This window comes from Erpetoichthys calabaricus, chromosome 10, assembly GCF_900747795.2.
Source record: "Erpetoichthys calabaricus chromosome 10, fErpCal1.3, whole genome shotgun sequence".
Classification (NCBI taxonomy): domain Eukaryota; kingdom Metazoa; phylum Chordata; class Cladistia; order Polypteriformes; family Polypteridae; genus Erpetoichthys; species Erpetoichthys calabaricus.
Window position 1 is genome coordinate 33,345,762 of NC_041403.2, and position 20,335 is coordinate 33,366,096.

Below are 20,335 nucleotides of genomic sequence, written 5' to 3' on the forward strand. Positions count from 1 at the left end.
ATCGCCCGACACCAAAATGTCTATAGCATCAAGCTTACTTGCTGTTATATTGCTACAGATACTATATTTTATTATACTGATACTATACATACACACTGACTATCTATATTAACCAAATGAGCAGGATCGGTGTATGCAAGCCACCTTTATAGCATGCTGAGACAGCGTCAAGCTCGTTCAGACCTGCCCAGGCTTGCCCAGGATGTCAACTTCCACAGAACAGCTTCCAACCTGGCCTGATTCCATGCCTGGACGTGCCCAGGTTGCACAATCCGTTGTTACTAAGTCACTTACAGGAGCGAAAATGTTTGGATACAAATATTAGAAAAAATCATGACAAAACTGAAGATTTCTCTGAAACAGTAAAACGTAAATTTTGATGTGATATTCGTGATCAGCACCCAAAAATCTATAAGAAACAACCAACAGTGTTTAAGAAGCAAAAACTTTGTTGTGCAGTGATATTAGAGGCAAACATTTGAAGTCATGTGGCCCTAAATATTTAATTTCTTAGAAACATTTTGAAATTCTTAGAAACATTTATCATGACTACATGTTTGGAAATCTTAAATTACGAAAATACTAATAAATGGTTTGTGATTGTTCAAATATCAAAAAAATTAATATTTGAAAAAGTGGAAGTAAAGAATGAAACACATACAGTTAGGTCCATAAATATTTGCACAGAGACAATTTTTTTCTATCTTTGGTTCTGTACATTACCACAATGAATTTTAAATGAAACAACTCAAATGAAGGGATTGTGTTAAAAAAATGCTTTAGTTGCCTCACATTTTTATGTAATCGTTTTGTTCACCCCACTGAATTAAAGCTGAAAGTCTGCACTTCAACTGCATCTGAGTTGTTTCATTTAAAATTCATTGTGGTAATGTACAGAACCAAAATTAGAAAAAAGTTGTCTCTGTCCAAATATTTATGGACCTAACTGTACTTAACAGTCTACTAAACAGAAATCAGTTCAGAAATATATTATAGCAACCCAGAGCCCATGGGTGTTAAAGGCAGAGAAATAGAATCAGCACATTACAAGGATAAGTAGCTGTGAAAATGACCATTGGTTTATTCAGTGGTGGGACCTGCTTCCACCTTTTACCGCAGCTCCTTAAAGGTCTTCTGCAGCCCTACATGCCCCCAATTGCTTTGTCCCTATGGATGTTCATACACACCACAGGCTTTGTCTCACTCCACTCACCTGGGGTCAGCATCTCCCACACTATCCGAGGCTCACCAGTGGTTACTCATCTAGGCCAATTAGCAGCAGGGAACCATATTGCAAAGTGCCTCTTGGCATCCACTGTAGGCTAACACCTCACCCCCCCCCCCCCCCTTCATGCGTTTCATAATCCTAATTTTATGTCCAACTTCTCCATTTACACCTGTCCCTTCTGACAATCCCCAGCTGCTTGAAGAATGTGTCTCTCTTAGGCTTGTATCCAGGGCAATACACTGCCCACCTCTCAAAACCCCTGTCCTCAAAGTTAATCCAAAGTCCATCTACCAGTATATTTAAGGGGTTCACAATCATCTGGTCTGCCTAGCCTGAAGTGAGCCTTGTGTGAGTGGTCGAGGGATCTGCCAGCATTAGTGTTAAAACAGTTCTTTGTATTTGATCATTAGCTGGTTCTTGACTCACTTATTCCACCAATGTAATGACTCCCTGTAAGAGACAGAATTATGGAATCAGCACTATATGCAAGACTGGTGGTCAATGGCCCTGAAAAAAACTATTGGTTTCTCCAGCAACTGTACCCATTAACTCCTTTTATGACTGCTCCTCTACACCACACAGGTCTTCTGGATTCCACCCTCCCCTGGTTAATGCCTCCCTGTGGCTGCAAATACATGACACCCCTCTCCCACCCAGAATCTCAGTTGCTCCTGACTCCATGAGCCGACAGAAAGCCAGGATCCACATTCCTGGTTTGTGACGGCCATGAACCCAGGCCAATAGAGTTTAGAAGTGGGTAGTTTAACAGTGCTCTGTCTATGGCCCACCCCCAATTAATTCAGTTCAAAAACATGTTTTTATGAGAAGCATTTAAAGATAGCCAAACCCATACTGACAATCCAGGTACCCAATGTACAATGTACAATAAAGCCTTGATGGCACAACTGTATTAACATGATAATGTCTGTATATAATGTACATTCTAATATAATGTGGATCCTTTGTGAAAAGCATTAGATTGTTATTTTTTTTTGTCTATCTTACTATAATTCTTCTTCTATATGTCTTGTGCATACTGTATATCTTTTTAATTATTTATTTATTTTTAATTCTACAGGCTATATCATTACATCTGGAAGTTATGCTGCATATATTACCTTCTTTAATTTATCAATCTCCAGTCCTTTGCCTAAAGTAGATCTTTCAGATGATAATGGGAATAAAGTACCTGCAAACTTACAACCTGATAGTAATAATAAATATAAGCTTCAATATCTTTCCCCTTGTTCTAAATATACAATCCATTCAATTGAAAACTGCACTTCTAAAAACTCTTCAAATACGTTTCAAACAGGTGGAATTGGTAAGTTTTTTTTATTATTTAGACTCATGTAATTTCTATCTATAATGTTCACATAATATTCAGTTCACTATCCTTCTTACCTATGAATTTTATCAGTTTTTAGCACTGTCTGCATTTCTTATCTCCTTTTTCTCTGCACCAAGAGTGAATTATATTTTTAAAGTTGACTTTGCCATTAACTTTAAAGGACTTTTACCATAATCCATGACTGCAGCCTACAATTCCATTATATGGTATACCAGTAAAGATATCTTTAGGAGGAAGCATTGTGATTTAGGACAAGCCAGTCAAGTATATTGCATAAAAAATAAATCAGTCAAAGACAAAAACATAAAGACTACTGAATTATATTTAGTATTCCCTTTTAGGTAGTTATTTCCGCTTTATTTATAAGCTTAAGATTACATCATTGCAGAACCAACCATTTTCTAAACCTGCTTATCCAAGGTAGGGTCACACATTGAGTTTAATACAGGGGTGTCTTAACTAAATTTTATTGAGGGCCAAAAATAACATTTTATATATAAATGTGGGCCATAATATATTAGCAAACATCCATCCATCCATCCATCCATTATCCAACCCGCTATATCCTAACTACAGGGTCACAGGGGTCTGCTGGAGACAATCCCAGCAAACACAGGGCGCAAGGCAGGAAACAAACCCCAGGCAGGGCACCGCAGAATTAGCAAACAACTACCACAAAATTTTCATTACAAAGGATACACACAGTTGCTTCTCTGCTCTTTACAATCATATTATAAAGACGAGAGAGTGCTAAAAAAGGAGAAACAGACTTAACAATTTATGTTGCTGATGGTGGCTGGCCCTGAAAAGGGCGATTGGTGTCTTCATGTTCAAACCTGCTATCTGCTTTGACCACTCGCAATGCTGCTCCAAAGTAATGTGGTTCAATGCTCTCCAAATTGTCTTGCCCTGTATCTGCTCATGCAAATCACGAGGTCGGCCTCACACTGCTCACCAGCTGTCAGTCACAACACCGCCTCTTTTCCTTCCTCCATGAATGTTTGTCAAGGCCAGGGTCTTACCCAAAGCTCACTGATTACCTTGCATCCTGGCCAATGGACTTTGGTAGCTTTACAGAAGACTTTAGTATGTCTTCTGTAAGTGTTTCTCTTAAGTGCTCTGTCCTCACCTACAATTTCCTTCATGAGACTGCCGTATATTTAGCATCATGCTACAACATTAAAGCTCTTTATGATAATAGGGCATGTCACCTTTTTTCTTTTTCTTTTTGTGTCATTAAGCATGGGAAGGTGCTATATAAATAAAATGTATTATTATTATTATTATGGTTATTATTATTATGAACAGCCAGTTCATGATAGTTGTGATTTGTAGACAAACACAAACAGATACTGGAGGTATATTTTAATGTCTGGTGGTAATGTAAATTGTATACTGATAAAATCTATATAAGAAATGCACTTTTTAAGGGGTTTATGAAAAAACTATACTGTCATCAAGACAGTTTGTATGACTTATAACTGCTTCAGAGTCCAGCCTTGCCCCTAGTCTTTTATTTTTAATGTCATTTTCCTCTATAGTCACATGACAGTGAGGATGTATGCTGTTGAAGTCCATCTGTAATGATTCAATGGATTCTAGATTATCTGTCAATCTACCTATCCTGGTATCATCTACAAACTTAACCAGCTTGTTATTTATATTCCTATCCAAATTATATGTTAATATTTAAAATAACAGTAGCCCTACAACTGAGCCCCGAGGGTCACCATTCTTACATTACCTAATTCTGATAAGGTTCCTCTCACCATAACCTTCTGCTTCCTTTGTCAGAGCTAATTCTTCACCCATCAACACACTACACCCTGAACTCATATCTCTTTTAGTTTAATGCCCAACCTCTTATGTGGGACCTTATTAAATAGTTTCTGAAAGTCAAGAAAAATAATATTGTATGCACCATGTTGATTGTATATGTTTGTTGCTTCCTCATAGAATTCTATCATATTAGTAAAACATGATCTCCCTTCTCTGAACCAATGCTGACTGTTCAGAAAAACTTCTGTACCTGCCATGTATTGCTCAATCTTATCCTTAATAATTCTGTCCATTAATTTACCTTTGAGGCATATTAAGCTTACTGGCCTATAGTTACTTGGATCTGCCCGGTCACTCTTTTTGTATAACGGGGTAATATTTTCCATTTTGCAGTCCTTCAGAATTTCCCCATTGTGCAGTGACTTCCTGAAAATATGTGTCAAGGGTTTATATATGTATTCACTAACCTTGTTAAGCACTCAAAGATAAATATGTTCTTGTCCTGGGGATTTGTTTGATTTCAGCCTATTTAATCTAAGCAGTACTTCTCCCTGTACAATTTACACATCTCTCACGACCTCCTTAGTATTCCCTGTTAAAACTGGGAGATTATCTAATTCCTCACATGTGAAGACATCAGAAAAATGTTAGGTTAGAGCATTTGCTATTTCACAATCTGTACTGTATATTTTAATTCCCCTATATTATTCCTGATAAACTTCACCTCCTCCTTGACTGTTCTTTTACTACTAAAATACTGAAAGAATCTCTTTGGGTCCTCTTTCATCTTATCTGCTATATTCCTTTGTAACTGCTTTTTAGCTTCCCTAATATCCTACTTGATGGTTGCCCTCATGTTCTAATATGCCCTACAATTCACATTGGAGTTATTAGTCTTATTTGCCTTATACAGCTGTTTTCTTCTTTTGCAGCTTCTTTTTCAACTTTTTATTAACCTAGTGCAGAGTTTTTTAAATTTACTATAAATTCCAAATTTAAGTATGTCCTGCATTATGTGTAAAACATTTTTAAACCTGCTCCACTGCTCCTCAACTGTCTCATATGACATATGCTATACATATTTATTTTTACACTATAGTTTAACCCTTCATGTACAATTCTAAACCTGGCCTATCCTAAACTTCCTGGACAACCATTCCATGGTTTAAACAAACCTACTCACATAATAATAATAATTCATTATATTTATATAGCGCTTTTCTGAGTACTCAAAGCACAATCCACAAAGGGAGGAACTGGGAAGCGAACCCACAATCTTCCACAGTCTCCTTAATGCAAAGCAACAACACTACCACTGCGCCACCTGTGAGGACATGTAACCCATCATGGCATATTCCAAAAGTAGTCCCAGTGCCCAATAAACCTATACCCTTCTATCCTACACCAAGATTTGAGCCAACATTTTAATCTCCTCATTCATAGATAGACTGGCGTGGATACATGTAAAACATGTATACTCATCCTGGCACCTAACTCTTTAAATTTGTATTGCAGAACTGATAGACTGGCCCTTATTTATGTCATTTGTTCCAACATGGACAATGATAACTGTATCCACCTCTGATTTGGCCAATGGTCTTTCCCTAGGGATGTCTCCCACTTGTGTACCTAGAAGGCAACACACTGTGCAAGACTTTCTATCTCTGGAGCAAACTTGCAATTCAATCCCCTTAATGACTGAGTCCCCCACTATTGCAACTTTTGACATGTCAGTTCCTTGGTTTAATGTCCTAAACAGTGTACACTCTTTGCCTTGCATCTACATGTGACTGTGACTCACCTATCTCTAACTTTCTGGTTTGGAGTTTCCTCCCGTGCCACCTTATTGTTGCACACCTTCTCCTTAAAGGACACCTGGGCCAAGTCTGCCAATTCTCTACTACAACGCAATCCAACCAATTCCTCCTCCAGTTCAACAACCCTGAGCTTAAGGTACTGGATCAGCTGACACTCTTCCCCATGTAGCCTTCAAGGAGTACTGACTTGTTCAAGCCACTCTTTATAAATTCCAACATCTAAAAGGACTTGCATTCTACTGGTCTCATTTTTAAATTTAGCTTTGAATTACTGAACTGCTCAAACCCTTTGTATTAAATTTACATGATTTAACATTAGATTAAAGAACTACAGCAGTTATTTAACACCTTCTCACTCCCTTATGCTCCCTTATGCTTCTGTAATACTCTCCCCCTTGATTGCCTGCTCTATGTCTTTCTTTCATGTTATTAAACATTACTTTCCATTGTCTATTTTTCTAACTTTGTGCCCCTCTTATTACTTTCTTACTTTGAAGCTCTCTGCTTACACCCTTTCCTATTAATGAACCCTTATGCTGTTGCCATCTTAACTGTGCTAACTTTCCTGCACACTAGAAAGTATTCTATCGAGTTAAACTTTTCACACTATTTCCTTCTTCCTTTCATCGTTCCTACTAAGAAAACTCACTTACTGAATATCCATCCATTTTCCAACCCGCTGAATCCGAACAAAGGGTCACGGGGTCTGCTGGAGCCAATCCCAGCCAACAAAGCAGGAACCAATCCTGGGCAGGGTGCCAACCCACCACGGGACACACACAAACACACCCACACACCAGGGACAATTTAGAATCGCCAATCCATCTAACCTGCATGTCTTTGGGAGGAAACCCACGCAGACACGGGGAGAACATGCAAACTCCACACAGGGAGGACCCGGGAAGCGAACCCAGGTCCCCCAACTGCGAGGCAGCAGTGCTACCCACTGCGCCGCCCTACTGAATATCCACTGCTAGTTATTTTTTTATTCACTTGTCTGTTTATACCACCGCTTGTCCCTGATCCTTGCTCCCTCGCTGGATGCCTTTCTACCTGACGTTAAGCCCCTCTCTTTACCACTTTTAAGTCAACCACCTACCTTTCCTTAAAATAAGTGCATTCTTCCTAAGGAATGAATGTGTATGACTTTGCTTTCTACTAGCGCTAGTGTGTAACTGTATGTAGTATCCTAGACAGACTTACTGTAAGTAAGCCATGTTACCCATCTGCATTTCCAGTTGATATCAGTAGGGGTGTTGCTATGCTACTCTGTTACATGGTTATCCTGGGAGTAGGTGGTGGTTTTGTCTGGTATAGGGGACAGGATGTTTTAATGAATGTGTGTACTGGGAGTGTGTCACACTCCTCAGCCTCCCCGGTAAGGTCTATTCAGGTGTGCTGGAGAAGAGAGTTCGGTCGATAGTCGAATCTCGGATTCAAGTGGAACACTGGACCATCTCTACACCCTGGCCAGGATCCTGGAGGGGCCATGGGAGTTTGCCCAACCAGTCCACTTGTGTTTTGTGGATTTGGAGAAGGTATTCGACAGTGTCCCTTGAAGCATCCTGTGGGGTGTGCTCCAAGAGTACGGGGTGCAAGGCTCGTTGTTACGAGCCATTCAGTCCCTGTACAGAAGGAGCAGGAGGTTGGTCCGCATTGCCGGTAATAAGTCGAGCTCGTTTCCTGTTGAGGTTGGACTCCGCCAGGGCTGCCCTTTGTCACTGATTCTGTTCATAAGTTTTATGGACAGAATTTCTAGGCACAGCCAAGGACCGGAGGGGGTCTGGTTCAGTAACCTCAGAATCTTGTCTCTGCTATTTTTTTACGGTTGACATGCTTTTGTTGGTTTCATTGGACAATGACCTCCAGCTCTCACTGGAGCGGTTCACAGCCGAGTGTGAAACGGCGGGGATGAGAGTCAGCACCTCTAAATCTGAGGCGATGGTTCTCTGCCGGAAAAGGGTGGAATGCTCTCTCCGGGTTGGGAACACATTACTGCCTCAAGTGGAGGAGTTCAAGTATTTCGGGGTCTTGTTTACGAGTGAGGGAAGAATGGAGTGAGAGGTTGACAGATGGATCGGTGTGGCATCCGCAGTAATGCGGGCTCTGCAATGGTCTGTTGTGATAAAGAGAGAGCTGAGCCAAAAGGCGAGGCTGTCGATTTACCAGTCGATCTACATTCCTACCCTCACCTATGGCCACGAGCTTTGGGTATTGACCAAAAGAGCAAGATCGCGGATACAAGCGGCCGCAATGAGTTTTCTCCTCAGGGTGGCTGGACTTTCCCTTAGAGATAGGGTGAGGAGTTCAGTTATCGAGAGACTCGGAGTAGAGTCGGTGCTCCTCTGCATTGAGAGGCGTCAGTTGAGGTGGTTCAGGCATCTGGTCAGGATGCCCCCTGGATGCCTCCCTAGGGGGGTGTTCCGGGCATGTCCCACTAGGAGAAGGCCACGGGGCAGACCCAGGACACGCTGGAGGGATTATATCTCCCGGCTGGTCTGGGAATGCCTCGGGGTCCCCCCAGAGGAGCTGGAGGAGGTGGCTGGGGAGAGGGAGGTCTGGGCTTCCCTGCTTAGGCTGTTGCCCCCGTGACCCGACTTCGGATAAGCGGTGGACAATGGATGGATGGATGGTGTACTGGAAGAGTTTAAGACCTTGTTCACATGTTATTGGATTTAATAAAATAATTAATTAATAATGCAGTCAGCAGGTGTCTGTCATTGCTATTTACACAAAAAGATACACTGTACATGTGCTATATGGGGCTCTATCTAATTATAACTTCTTCCCACTAAGAAATCACTGTTTCTTTTAACTATTTGTTGCTATGATGTGTAGCAGTAGAGGTTGTTATCGACCTCTCGAACCCTCAGGTACCACGCCAAACACGAGATAAATGTACAATTATTATTTATTTTATAATAATACTGTGCACTAAGCACCCTCCACTCCACACTACTCATACAATACACTACAATAATCACTACAATAACCAATCCTCCTCTCCCAGACACTTAGCCACCCTTCCTCCCAGCTCAGCTCAGTGTCTGGGCTTTCCCACAGTCCTTTTATACCCCCTGACCCAGAAGTGGTTCCTGTCCAACAATCCACAAGTCCTCATTACTTCCGGGTCAGAGTAAAAGTCCTTTTCTTCAACCTGGAAGCGCGTTGTTTCTCCTGTTCATGTGACCAGGACGTACTTCCAGGTTATAGGGCACATAGCAGTCTGAAAGCCTCCCTACAGTGGCTCTCGGTGGCCCCCATGGTATCCAGCAGGGCTGCGCATACAAACTACAAGGTCCATAAGGCCCTGCTGGAATTACGGGAATCTCAGTGCTGTTGGGAGAGCTCCACCTGGCAGCCTGGAGGTGTGGGCCGGAATATTTAGCCGGCCATCCATCACAGATGCCAGTTATCTGCTTATATACTTGCTGGTTTGTACAACTACTTTCTGCTCATCCTGCCCTGCTCCATGCTGTGCTTTACCTTGCAGATGCTACAGTTTTGAATACAAGAAGTGACCTTTCCAAACACTCAGATGCCTTTGCTCCTTTTTAATGGGAAAAAAAAGCTTTATCTTGTTATTTTAATTTTTTTATGTGATGGGATTTTGCTAGTGTAATTTTGTACTTAACTTTATTTTTAGAAAATACTTATCCTGACTAGACAGTTAACTTTTTCTTCTGTTTTTTTTTTTTTTTTTTTTTTAGATTATAACAACTTTAATTTGAACCATTCAGATGCTAAAAGTAAATCTATAAAAATGTGCTGCAACGTGCCACCCAAAGCAAAGCCATTTGTTAATCTAACATTAACATGCAGTGACCATCCTGAAACATATTCATTTAGTGACTCTGGCTGCTTTACGTGGGAGAACTTGGAGCTGTGTAAAAACTATTTCTTCACACTTAACATAATGAGTAAATGTGGGAATGAGATACAGAAGAGTGAGTCTTTACAACCAAAAGGTATTTATTGAGTATGTTTTTGTTTTGTTTTAAACAGTAAACGTGAAACAAGGCATAGTTGTTGCTTTAGCAGTTTTACAGATTATTTAATATATTTCATGAAAAAATAAACCAATCAATTTTAATAAAATATACTGTCTTCTACAGTAATATGGATCTATGTGTTCCTTTCAATTGATTTTTTTCTTTTTTGAATTTGAAGCGGTCAGAAACTTTACTAAAAAAATCAGTGGAAAAACTTCATATTTCTAGTTTTATTTAAGAAGTATTTTTGGAAAAATAAGTGGCAAGCTGATTTAGGGATGGTAATGCGGCCACTTATAGTCCAAGGACTTTGGTTCAATAATTGCCCTTATCATGCTTTGTGTAGATGTTACACCTTCTCTGTATTACTGTTTTTATTCCGGTTCCTTCCCAGATCTGAATGACATTAATATTAGTGGAGTTGATGTCTCTCATTTTGACAAGTGTTTGTGTGTACTCTATGTGTTTGGAGGTTTGCTCTGTAGTGGACTTGTGTTCCATGAAGGGTTGCTTACAACCATTTCTGCTAAGACAGAGTCTGACTCATTGTAGTGCTGTACTGTATAAAACAGATTCACAATATGGATGAATAGGTAGAATTCTGGAAGATACTTTTAAGGGAAATATGTATGAAAATAGACAACTGACTGAAGAGAGACTAGCCATACATTGTTTTAATAGAGCATTGGAACACCAAGACTCAAGTGAGTGGCTTTACTATGCCATGAGGTAGATTCTTTAAGTGTGTGGAAATTTAGGAGGGATATATTTTCTATTTTGATTGTAGTGATGAAAAATAATAACTTAAATTTATCTCCTGAAACTTCTATAAATACTTATTTTGGTTTCTACCCAGATGGAAATGATTCACCACCCAGAGCTGAATTTAAGGGATATGGCCAGGGTCATTGTCAGTGGACCTGAACAATTTCAATTGCACCCTACACCATAGCAGAGCACAAAGGACCCTTTACTGTGAAAAACACACATTCTGACCTATCCATTTCTTTTGTGTGTAACACATGTATTTATAAATATGTTCAGAAGAAGGTCAAGGATGACTCTTCACATCATGACATTGTTCAGTACTCGTGTATTATAACACCACCACTGAATCCAGATAGCGCTTGGAGAGAAATAAGCCCAATGACGATGACCCTTTCGATGTTATATTTAACAACATTAGAAACTTTGCAACAGAAGTAATGTTTCAAAAGCCATTAAAAATCAAATTTTACATATTCTTGTTTTGTTTTGTAAATAAACGAATGTAAAAAATGATGAAGTTTTTCTCTTGCCTGTGCCTGGGTTATAATGCACGAGTACTCATTTTTCTCATTGTTCAGTAGACAACTGCTCACATTCTTTACACCTCTTTATCTGCATTTTTAATAGTAATTATTATGTTATGGAAAATAACCTGACCATTGTAATCTCCCCTGTGACATTTTTAATGGACTGTTGTTGAAGAAACTTCATTTGCAATTAAATGATCAATAAATTCTCTGTCTATTTCAATTTAATGCGCAGACAGCACAACTAAGGCATTTAAACTTTACCTGACAATTTCCTTTGGCTGATGACGACTTCCCTCTTGATTATCTTACTGACTTCACTTGACTACCCTTTTCTTGTGAAACATCTTCAAGATGTGCTGTCTTTTTCATTGAAACTCATCAAATGTGTCCCAATAATCAGCCTTCTCTCCTTGTCCTCATTGTCATCGAGATCTCTTTCTTCTAACCTTGGAAACAGCATAATTAGCAATTGGGATAGCCCAGTAATTTTTTATAAATGTCCCAAGTATGAAGAAGCTTTTAAGTATTTAATTATCTCATTGAACTGTATGGAAGCACCTGCTTTTGATGTAATTTGTATCCCTCATTTACTCAGTGGCTTTCTTTATTTTTTCTATAACCTGTGCATTGGGATGTTTGTTCCGCACTTTATTGATTGATTGATTGATTTAATGAAAGGTCAATTCACGTTTTTTTTTAATTGAAACTCTTAACAGCAGCTTATTGTTTAGTTTCACGTAGGTTTAGTTATACTATTTACTTTAAAATACAAACTTTACAAAAAGCCATTAAAGATATTTTGATTTGCTAATACCTAAGATGTTTTAATTTTTCATGGACATCCTTCTAAAACCATTTAATCACAACACTTGGCCTACACTTCTTAAGATGTTTCATAATATCTCTTTCAGTTTTAGACCAAAGTCTAATAATAAATCTCTTCAGCCCTACTTTTCTAAAATAATAGTCCATTTTTCACATTTGCCCATATCTTATATCAGCATACAGATATAGTTTAACTGTAATCTACTGTAGTTTGTTTGCATGCATGTTGTCCTATTTTGTATATGTAGATGTAAAGAATGTATGAAGATATTTACTGTGAAAGGCACTATATAAATAATTATCAATAATCAAACACATCTTTATTCAAGCAAGCAATCACTTTTAATTAAAGGGGGCACCATGTCTTTTTGATACTCTAAGGCAATACACAAGAATTAATTAGTAACTTGCATCAGATTTTTTCTTTAACTTTTTGTATTTTGTCCATCATATAGCAGATGTAACTGAACTCATATTACAACAAAATGCAGATGATTCTTCAGTTACTCTTGAATGGAAGAATTTACCAGAAACCTGCAAAGATGTCCTCTTTGAATACAGCTATTCTGCAGGTAATGAATTTTTTGAGTTTCAATTCACTTGTTGTTGTCACATTTCCTTTTTCCAACAGTCTTGAAAAAGATCATAAGATACTTATACCTCTCCATTAAGGGCATTTGAAGTATTTGGACACAGCTCTCTCTGCATTCATATAGGGAATGAATAGCACACAACAGTGGCTGTGTTACCCAATATCCCTGCAGTACCTCCCATAATACATGTCCTCCCGCAATACATGTACTTACCATAGCCTACACATGTCAAGGAATAAAGTCATATGCTTTTTCCAAATCTACAAACACATCTAGACTTCATACTCACATACACCCTCCAGAAGGAAGAGCTGGTCAACTGTCTCACTGCCAGGATGGAATTCACATTGTTCCTCCTGTATCTTTGGCTCAAATTAGTGGCTGAGGAGTATGATCCCTTTGTTGTTAGAACACACTCTCTGGTCACCCTTCTGAAAAAAACTTTGGGATTACACTTATCTCATATGTATGTGAAAATATCTCTTATGTACAGGATATTTTCACATATGTACAAGATACTTACATGTAAATTCAAGATAAAGTTAGATTAAGAAATTACAAACGTGTGCTTCAGGACTACCTAATTATGACTTTATCAAGGCCACAGCACTTCAGTTTAATGTCACTTCTATCGCATGTAGCATAGTGATATAAAAAGCAGACAGGTGGGCTTTTATTTATTGAAGGAGTGTGGGATGGTTTAAGCACATGCTTTATGTTTACATTTAGCAGTTTGCACACTTGTACAGAGCACCTTAGGGACATGGTGTAATGTTTTTTCTGGGAAACACTTACTATCTTGTGCTCACCAGTATTTCAACATAGCTGCACTAAAAACATGATTTTTTTCCCTAAACAACACCTCATAACTTACTATCTTGTGCTCAGTACTTACCATAGCCTGGACACCAGGTACTTTAAGGTTGTACCAGAAAATATTTTGTGGGTGCTGCATACATTCAGATAAGCACCAAATGCCATTGTGTGCGACTGTATATCATTTACTAGAAATAGGACATATCACTTAACAGTTTGATGATTTACTCACACAGTTACACTCCCCAGAAATGGATTTTGGAGCGTCTTTTAGCTATTCATTCAAGCCCAGGTCATTGGATATTTGAAGCAGCAGAGCTAAACCACTGCACTAATGTGTAGTAAAAGGAAATGACATTAGTTAGGTAACCACTCACATCTACTTACTAGCTCACAGTCAATTTCTTCCTTCTAAGGGAATTCATATTTCACATATTGATTGCATGTAAAGTTTGTCTAGTCCAATGTGGGTACACTATCTTAATTATCTGGTAAACTTGGCACTCTCGCTTATCTAAACCATTGGACTGTGATATTTAACATGAATCTAAAGAGTTAAATCCAAATTGTGCTACTTTAATTCTCATCGTTTTCTGACAAGAGATATGCCCTTGTTATAAAGCCAAACTTGAATATCCTAATCAAATCCACTGGTAAACCTGGCACACTGGGTCATCTGAAGAAGCTGTGATTTTTAAAAGGAACAGCATAAAATTAAATTGTGTTGCGGCCATATTTATTTTATTGGTTAAGATAAAACCAAAGACAAAATGTTGCATGTTACTTCTATTATATACACTCACTGAGCAAATTCTTAGGACCACTGTCCTAATATTGGGTAGGGCCTCCTTGTGTTTTCAGTACAGACTCAATTATTTGTGGCTTGTGTTCTACCAGATGTTGGAAACATTAATTTGAGAGTTTGATCCAAGTTGAAATTACTACATCACGTATTTTCTGCAGATTTCTCAGCTTCATATCCATGCTGTAAATCTCCCATTCTATTGGATACCTGCTACAAGTTTCTACTTCAATCACAAAAACATGCATGTTAATTAGTAAATGTACATTGGCATCCATATAAGCAAGCAAAAGTGCACTTGTATTGTGCAAGTGATGCAGTGGCTCTCGATCCAGAGTTTGTTTCTGCATTTCATCATATGTTACTAGTACAGACTCTAGCCTACAGCAAACCTGTAATTAAAAATGTCAGCTTTGGGGGGCAAAATGGGGTGCAAGTTGTCTTGTAAGCTTCGTAGTTAGAGAACCAACATATTTTTATTCTATTTCCCCAGTTTTTCTCTGATTAAATCCAGCAATCTATTGTTTGTACATATTTTGCATGCTCCGTTTTCCTACCATATGCCCATAGATAAACAGGTTAGGTCAGCCAGCAACATCGACAGAGGGAAAACGCAACCCGATTAAGGAAAAAATATTTTTGTGAAATATCCACATTTACATGCACAAGTAATCCTCTGAAGTTCTCCTTTGTCAAAATGCTCCAACGTCACTGAACTGCACAACAAAACACTTAAAATGTCATCATCGACCAATGTAAATCAGAAAATAAGCATATCACATGTAGAAATTTTTTGTGTTTAATATATATGTTTAGTCAAACTGATGCTTTGCGACAATCTGTTTTGGACAGGTTTGGACTTTGTGGCTCCATTAGCATCAATCTGGATAAGGCCAGGCATTCTGCGCTCGTTTCAGTTCAGTACCTACTTCACAAAGGTGCAAACATCCTACACTGCCAATTTAAACCAGGACATCAAAATAAATTTAGAATCATTTCAATAATGTATTAACTGATATCTCTGTGTTTAAGTGCCAAATAAAAATATGAAAAAAATAAGAAGGATGTTTTAAATAAACAGCCTACTTGAATCCAACAACTTTTTTAAACGTGTCATTTAGTTAATGAACAAAGTAACCCAACACTTTGGAAAAAAGTCATTACTCCCTAATTAAATCAACCAAATTAAAGAGATATTTTGAGTCAACTAATTAAACATAAACAGTCCTGCTCAGTACAGGTCTTGATTATGTTTATCCTTACTGTGGCTCAGGTTGCCAGCACAAAGTACCACAATCACAGGACAGTGATGAAGAGATCGGAAATCTTTTAGTCTGGAAAGGGCTACAAAGTCATTTCTAAGGCTGTTTGACTCCACCAAACCACCATCAGAATCAGAATCTCCACAGACGAACACTTGAGGGAAGATTTACAGTAATCCCTCGCTACTTCGTGGTTCACTTTTCGCCGGATTCACGACTTCGCGGATTTTATATGTAAGCATATCTAAATATATAACGCGGATTTTTCGCTGCTTCCCGGGTTTCTGCAGACAATGCGTCTTTTTACTTCTGGTATTTGCTTCCTCAGTTGGTTTGCCCAGTTGATTTCATACAAGAGATGCTATTGGCGGATGGCTGAGAAGCTACCCAATCAGAGCACGCAGTTAAGTTCCTGTGTGCTGCTGATTGGCTCAGCGACGGAGTGCTGCATTAACCAGGAAGTCTCATCTCACTCATTCAAAATTAACGTGCTCTTGCTACTGCATTCAGGGGATTATCACCTTCAATCGTCATCATTTTTACTGCGTAGCATATTCATCACCATCATTGCGTCATATATAGCTACGTGTACTTCGCTATACAGTAAGTGTAAACTTATCTACCGATTTCATATTACTTAGCAGTTGTCCCTGTTATTAATAGAGTAAAAGGGTGGGTTGTAAACAATACAGGGAGGGTTTAAAAACGTCCAAATACACGTTAAATAATTAAATAAATATGGTGTCCCTACTTCGTGGAAATTCAGTTATCGCGGTCGGCCTTGGAACCTATCTCCCGCGATAAGTGAGGGATTACTGTACTACTGTTTCAGGTGGTTGGCCTACCAAAACTACTCCAAGGGCACTGTAGGAAAATCCTTTTTCTGGGAAATTTCAAAGGATCATACACAAAAAATGTATCCAAAGATCTGCAGGTTCTCTTTCCTTAGCAAAGGTCAACTCCCAAATCAGATAGGCACAGGGAAAATGTGCATTAATGGAAAGTATCAAGGCTAAAGTTGCTGTTAACTAGGAAAATAAAGCTTGTCTCTCCTTTTCCAGGACACATCTGTATGATCCTCCAAGCCATCAGAGAGAATTTGCACATGAAAATAGTCAAATGTGATCATATGACAATGTTCTTCTGCTTCTGTACCTGGCCAGGGTTAGGTGGGTTCCCTGACCACCAGGTGCTTGCCAGTGAATCCAGTCCTGAGGCCTGGCACTGTTTTTTAATGTGTACCATCATGAGGGTCATTGTGAACTGTTCTTTGTCTGACCTTTCAACATTAAATCTGTTCACCAAGGGATGTAGCTCTGAGAGTCTAAGGTGCACAACATCTCAAGGTGATGATCAAGGGTGGTCTAAAATAGCAATTATGAAATATTACATGAAGAAGTATGGTGATATTTATTTCAAAATTGACATTTTATTTATTTCACAACTGGCATTCTATTTTTTCTTTCGTCAAGGCTACTGAACAAAAAATATACATTTTTATGTGAAATGACCCATCTGATATAATTTTTTCATTACTTTATTTTATGTATTTATTTTTTTATATAGATCATTCTCAAATACAACGTGTAAATGAATCAAAAGTTACTATTTTTGATTTGGAATTATATAAGGAGTATAATTTCTCTGGATCAATCATCTATGGTATTAACAAAAGACAAATCAATGGGAGTTTCAAAACAACTTGTGGTGGTAGGTGTTAATTTTTAATTTTTTTTAAACATTATTTTAGAAAGGTGTGTAATACTTAAAATATTTGATAAGAAATGTAATTTGTTGTATACACTATATTCAATAAGAAAATTGTAGACACTGCAAATCTCAGACTGGAATAGTGGATTAAAGATTAAAAAGTATTTGTTTGCCCACAATGATGTGTTCTCCTTTTCCTCACCAGTGCATTAACTATAATACAGTAATAACATAAGGAGTTCATAATAGTTGTGTTTTATTAAAAGTAGTAGTTTTAGTCAGTTAGTCAGTAATTTTCCAACCCGTTATATCCTAACACAGGGTCACAGGGGGCCTGCTGGAGCCAGTCCCAGCTAACACAGGGCGCAAGGCAGGAACAAATCCCGGGCAGGGCGCCAGCCCACCGCAGGGCACACACACCAAGAACACACTAGGGACAATTTAGGATTGCCAATGCACCTAACCTGAATGTCCTTGGACTGTGGGAGAAAACCGGAGCACCCGGAGGAAACCCATGCAGACACGGGAAGAACATGCAAACTCCATGCAGGGAGGACCCGGGAAGCGAACCCAGGTCTCCTTACTGCGAGGCAGCAGCGCTACCACTATGCCACCATACTGCACTAGTAGTAGTTTTAATTTAACAATAAATACAATTCTATCTATCTATCTATCTATCTATCTATCTATCTATCTATCTATCTATCTATCTATCTATCTATCTATCTATCTATCTATCTATCTATCTATCTATCTATCTATCTATCTGAACAAATTTAATATAAAAGTTGAATGGACCTCAATTAATTAATAGAAACCAGATTTAAAGGCAGCAGAAGATTAAAAAATGAAAGCCTGAACTTGTGACAGCAACAGCCACTAACAGTATCCTGAATTGACTACTAATAGTGCAGATTACTGTACTGTATAAGATATTGTATTATTCATATCATGGACTGAACTAATAAGATTGGAAAATCATTGATTTATATTACAACGTTTGTCCTGGGTGTTTTATTGTGCTCACATTCATATTGGTCATTATGTGAGAGTCAATGCAAATGACACCGATTGTAAGCTATTTTATAAGTCTGCTGTTATTTTAGGCCCAACCTAACATATGTTAACATAATAAAAAGGATATTTGTTATAAAACACACAGTTCTAATCAAACTGACAGCTACATTAGTGTGTGTGTGTGTGTGTGGGTGTGTGTGTGTGTGTGAAAGATACAGTGGTGTGCAAAAGTATTCAATCCCCTTGAAAATCATCATAATTTTCTGCATGACAAAAGATTTGTACACATATTTATCCATTCAATATTTTTAAATGTGAACTCTTCAAGCTCAGAACGTGTGCGTGTATGCATCATGGCTGCCACACATTCCCAGCGTTCATTGGACACATCCTCTGAGCACATCCACAGAAATGAACATGACGCTTATGCGAGTTGCAGTATCAGGGGTAAGGGCGCAGTGTGTTCAAGCTGGAACGTGACGTCACAGTCTCTGTTTAGAGCAAGCCCCTTTGCAGATGGATCCTACAGGATCAATGTTTGTGCTTCAATGGTTAATGAATCATTCTATGTGGTAAAGTAAAATACTTTCGTGGTGCTTTTATATTCAAGAATCACATATTCCCCAACATAATGACACGATACATGTTAAAGTTCTCACATACCATCTTCTGTGCTGTCTTTTTTTTTTTTTTTTTTTGCATCTTCACAACAGCATCAGAATGTATGGCAGCATTTTTGAGCCACAGAGAAAAAAATAGGGACACAGTGAAAAGGTCTATCTTGTGATTAAAATGGAAATTTCAGCTTTAATCTCGAAATTTCCACTTTAAACCCATAGTTTGTTTTATTATTAAAGTAGGCCGTTGTAAATGTCATCTTAAAACCGACCCACTTGTTAATCGTTATGTGCTTCTGGGGCTCTCTCCTGAACAGACAGCAGTGGCAAGCAGCAATTGCCACACAGCACATTAAATTTTAAGATATTCCATCCCTATGTACATTTAGAATCCTTAGATTTATACTTAATAACACTTTCATGATGAAATGCATTAAAGTATGTATGTTACATTTTACAGATAATCATTAACTTCATTTAAATAATGAATACTGTTAATTACACATGTCAGGGCTGCATGGTGGCGGAGCTGTAGCACTGCTGCCTCACAGGGAATCACGTCCCTGGTCTTCCTTCCAAAGACATGAAAGTTTGGGGATTTAGTGACGCTAAAATGACGCTAGTGTATATGTATGCTTGTATTCACCTTGCGATGAGCTGATGCCCCGTTCAGGGATTGTTTCTGCCTCGCGCCTGATGCTTGCTGGAATGGGTGCATCCCTGGATTGATGGATGTAATCATTAAATATCCATCTTTTTCAGAGATATTGTGGCAAGGTGTCCTTGAAATTTAGTGGATGTTTCGGGCAATTCACAACACAGTGCAGCCAAATGTTTTCTCACCGTAATAATATGTCACACTGCCACCTGGTGGAATCTTCCAGATTTACGTAAAATACGCACACAAGTATAAACAATACAATGCTTGGTGTCAAGGAGAGCAATGCAGAAGGTTAGATGGTAGTGGATTTTTTGAAAAGGGTGGATGTGGCTGTGGTGAATACGTATTTTAAGAAGAGGGAGGAACACAGGGTGACGTACAAGAGTGGAGGGAGATGCACACAGGTAAATTATATCCTATGCAGGAGGGTCAGTCTGAAGGAGATTGGAGACTATAAAGTGGTGGCAGGGGAAGGCATAGTTAGGTAGCATAGGATGGTGGTCTGTAGGATGACATTGGATATCAAGAAGAGGAGAAGAATGAAGACAGAGCCAAGGATCAAATGGT

At 38.6% G+C, this 20,335-nt stretch overlaps 1 protein-coding gene across 6 annotated transcripts in view; it reads left to right on the forward strand.

The window, feature by feature from the left end:
• ptprc (protein tyrosine phosphatase receptor type C) overlaps positions 1-20,335 on the forward strand; it is a 162,806-nt gene that overhangs the window by 84,999 nt on the left and 57,472 nt on the right. For all 6 annotated transcript variants that reach the window (XM_051932885.1, XM_051932886.1, XM_051932887.1 and 3 more), the window contains 4 exons: positions 2,307-2,552; positions 9,886-10,143; positions 12,746-12,862; positions 17,330-17,473. In XM_051932885.1, coding sequence (XP_051788845.1) covers positions 2,307-2,552; positions 9,886-10,143; positions 12,746-12,862; positions 17,330-17,473 — 765 coding nt within the window. The remainder of the gene's footprint in view (positions 1-2,306; positions 2,553-9,885; positions 10,144-12,745; positions 12,863-17,329; positions 17,474-20,335) is intronic.